This window comes from Lotus japonicus, chromosome 2 (assembly GCF_012489685.1).
Source record: "Lotus japonicus ecotype B-129 chromosome 2, LjGifu_v1.2".
In the NCBI taxonomy this organism is placed as follows: Eukaryota; Viridiplantae; Streptophyta; class Magnoliopsida; order Fabales; family Fabaceae; genus Lotus; species Lotus japonicus.
Window position 1 is genome coordinate 93,766,514 of NC_080042.1, and position 3,484 is coordinate 93,769,997.

Below are 3,484 nucleotides of genomic sequence, written 5' to 3' on the forward strand. Positions count from 1 at the left end.
GGCTGTTCGGTATAACAAGGAGTAGTAGTTGCTTTGCTTTGCTTATGCTGGTTGGTTATATGTACAATGACTCTTTTACCCTTTCCCAGGCCCACCCGCAAATTATTCATATTTGGATAAGCCCATTTTCAGCCAGAGACAAAAATTATATTATATTATTGTTCTTTACATAATCCAAGATAACAATTACGATAATGATACCGATATACTGTTTGATTCTATCATTTTAATGCTTTTTATCTGTTAAATAAAATTTCATGTTTATCTTGCCAAATTACTAACCCGTTTGAATACAAAATAAATTGCACTTATTGAGATAAGTTTCAATAAACCGATATCTAAACCGGGGATAGGTAGATTTTTCAATTCAAAAAGAGGACGTGAGGGATATTTTATTCTTTTCTTATTTGGTTTACAAGGGGAAAAAACTCATTTAGTCATTTACCTTCATAAATATTAAAAGTAACTGACATTAAAATGCGAAGAAGGCAATTTTCAACTTATACACATAAACTAGGACATTTGAGTTTGTATACTTCAAATATCCTAAACCTCTTCTCTCCCTCCAAACAAACCAATATTTGAGTGTAAGAAAAATTGAAAGAGGAGGAACTTTAACCCCCTTCATTTAATCTATTTCTTCCCATCTTTTCCAGGATTTTCAACTGAACAAAACAAGTGAAAATTCCTCTCCTCCATGTTCTCCCGACCAAAACTAAATAAATAATTTATCAGTGAGATTAATGTGCATTTTCATTAAATAATAGAGAAAATCAAGACTGTATTTTTGGTTTGCTATGAAATCCATCAGCCAGAGCACAAAAATTAACGCAATGAAGTTCAAGGTATACTTTATTTTTTGCCAGAGGCAAGCACAAGTCAACATAGTTTGTTGACACGAAAAAAACTACCTTGTCCGAACCCTGAGAAAGTCATCTGTTGTTGGGAGGAAGAGTAGTACTACTACATGTATCTAAATGAGATTAGTCTTTTGTCCTCATAAGGGTGGGAACAACCTTTGAAGACAAAAATAAAGTTTGTTCACCACTCCGTTAATCTGTCCTATTGAATTCTGCACTTTAGACGGAAAAAAAAAGAACAAGCAAACCTGTAAACTTTTTTTCTCCAGAAAAAAATATTGGAATTCCATTCATGGAAAAATTAATCAGTAATCATGGTAAATTTAATCCTATGTATATTCCGGTTACTGAAAATCAATCAGTATTTAACCAAAAAAAAATCGATCAGTATAGTGTTCTAAGAAAACACTAAGCACCAAAAATAAGACACATCAGCTGTGGATATTGATGGATCAGAGCCGCGGAAATGTGTAAACTATAGTCTTCCCTTGAACATACTCAATTAGAAGCAGCCGCCCAACTGGAAAAATTGAAAGACAAGTTAGTTGCTATTAGCAATATAAACACATCAAGAGAATTCCATTTTGTTAAGATGCAATTTTGACCCAAGTAATCATAGAAAGCATAAAATGATCAAAGAGTAGAGTTGAGCAAATATTGAGGCAGAATGCTGATGAATCTCAGAAAATGAAACAATAAAATCAAATGAAGTAAACAGGAGAAAAGAAACAAGAAGCCAGAGGATAACTACTAGCAGTTCATGCATGTGGCAAACAATATGGGATTCTAGGTTCCTAACCCTTGTTAGGACCGAAATGCGTTTCATTGTGACTGTATCAGTGATCAGTAGCAACAATAATATGCAGATGTGAATGACCTTGCCAGGAAATTGTACATACCAAAATTGCCTCAATCTCCTCTTTGGACACAGGAGTTCTTTTGGGTTGAAGAGAGGCCTTCCCTCCCAGCGATGTTGAGGCTTTTGAACTTGAGAAGAAAGATAAATTTGCATCGGTTGCTGAAGACGAAGGTTGTTTGTCAGGTGCAGAACCTGCAATCAAATTTTCAGAAGAATTGCACAATTTACTTATTGTCTCAACACAAACTAATTAATGACAATAAATTAACACCCATCACAAAGATCAGACTATTATGAACAACAACATAATCAAAATGAAAACTTCGATGGAATAGAGATAAAAAACAGAAAAAAAAAATCAATTTACATGATACCATTAACATAATAACCCTTCCTAAGACTGAACTGGACAGTAATAATTAAACTTGTTTGACCACATTGTTCTACACTTAGGGACTAGCATTACATGAGCATGAGCATTCAATTCAATTTTTGGAATCACTTGAAAAGCCACCTTTTAAGTTTGAACTATCCCAGAAATCAAATTTGCTAGGGTTTGTTTGGGAATGTGATGCTGTATTCATATCTAAAAATTCTAATGTGAATAGGACTACCAAACAAAATCAAAACTAGAATTCTCATAAAATAAAGCAATACATTAGATGATCTCCAAAAATTCAGAACTAAATCAGCTTAAATCCAGCTTACAACAACATGGGCATGGCATAATAGGATTTGACTTGAATGGAGACAAATAATAAAGTATGAAATTATTAGAATTTCAATATTTGATCTTCAGTAACACATGAAAATCGTATCATGCATGAATCCAAATTGACATGACGATCGGAATTATAGCAAAGAAAAGATAATGGTGGAAGAAAATTGACATGATGAAACTACAAAGGGATTTAGGGTTCGTTATTGGTAACCATGAAGGCAAAAAAGAGATACAGTAAAAAGCGAGAAAAAAAAAGGGGGGGATGATGCATACCAGAGGATTTGCCATGTCTGTTGGGGAATTTGATGCGAGGGATTCTTTTGAGAGCTTGAGCGCCACCCATGGCTGAGGCGGTGGAAGGAATCCAGAAAGAGCAAACAAGGATTAGGACACGCCGGAAACACTCAAGACTAGAAATTAAACCCGTGCGTTACACGGGTTCGTTTTTAATATGTATTTTTTAATTGTAATATTTAAATTTGCAGAAAGGTAAGAAAGCTATTATTTAGAAGAAGATTTAGAATATATGTATAATTAAATATAATTGAGTTATAATATTCTCACACTTTCTTTCTCTAATAAGGGAAAAAATGATCAAACAGGTAGATTTTTTTATTTTTTTTTTGCTTCATCGGAAGAAAAAATAGGTAGATTTCTATTGAGATTGAAATGAGAGTAGTTTTTTTTTTTGATATAAAAGAAATCTAATTACTTAATTAGATTAGTATTGAAATGAACGTGGTAGTCTACTATTTTTTTTTCTAATATTTATTTAGTCATTGCAGTGATGTTATCAGTTGTGCTAATTTTTTTTATCAAGAATAATGTGGTTGTTTACCATTGTTGGTGACATAGAAGTTCTTTTAAAATCATTTTCACGAACATAAAAATAGATTCTATCTAACTGCAGGATGGACGTCATTTGTTCCTTTTGAATGATTAAGTTGCTATTTTTTTCCCCCATAATATGACAATATTGAGGAGTGAAAGATTCCTATTTCTTATCAAGAATATAGTGAGTACTACATTTTACACTTATCTTTC

The 3,484-nt window shown here is 32.7% G+C and overlaps 1 protein-coding gene across 1 annotated transcript; it reads right to left on the minus strand.

Moving 5' to 3' along the window:
- Positions 1-1,144: 1,144 nt before the first annotated feature.
- LOC130741247 (uncharacterized) lies at positions 1,145-2,864 on the minus strand. The gene is made up of 3 exons (XM_057594091.1): positions 2,714-2,864; positions 1,760-1,911; positions 1,145-1,380 (listed from the first exon to the last, which is right to left on the minus strand). Exons 1-3 carry the CDS (start codon positions 2,781-2,783, stop codon positions 1,363-1,365), a joined length of 240 nt encoding a protein of 79 aa, XP_057450074.1. The 5' UTR covers positions 2,784-2,864; the 3' UTR covers positions 1,145-1,362.
- Positions 2,865-3,484: the final 620 nt, after the last annotated feature.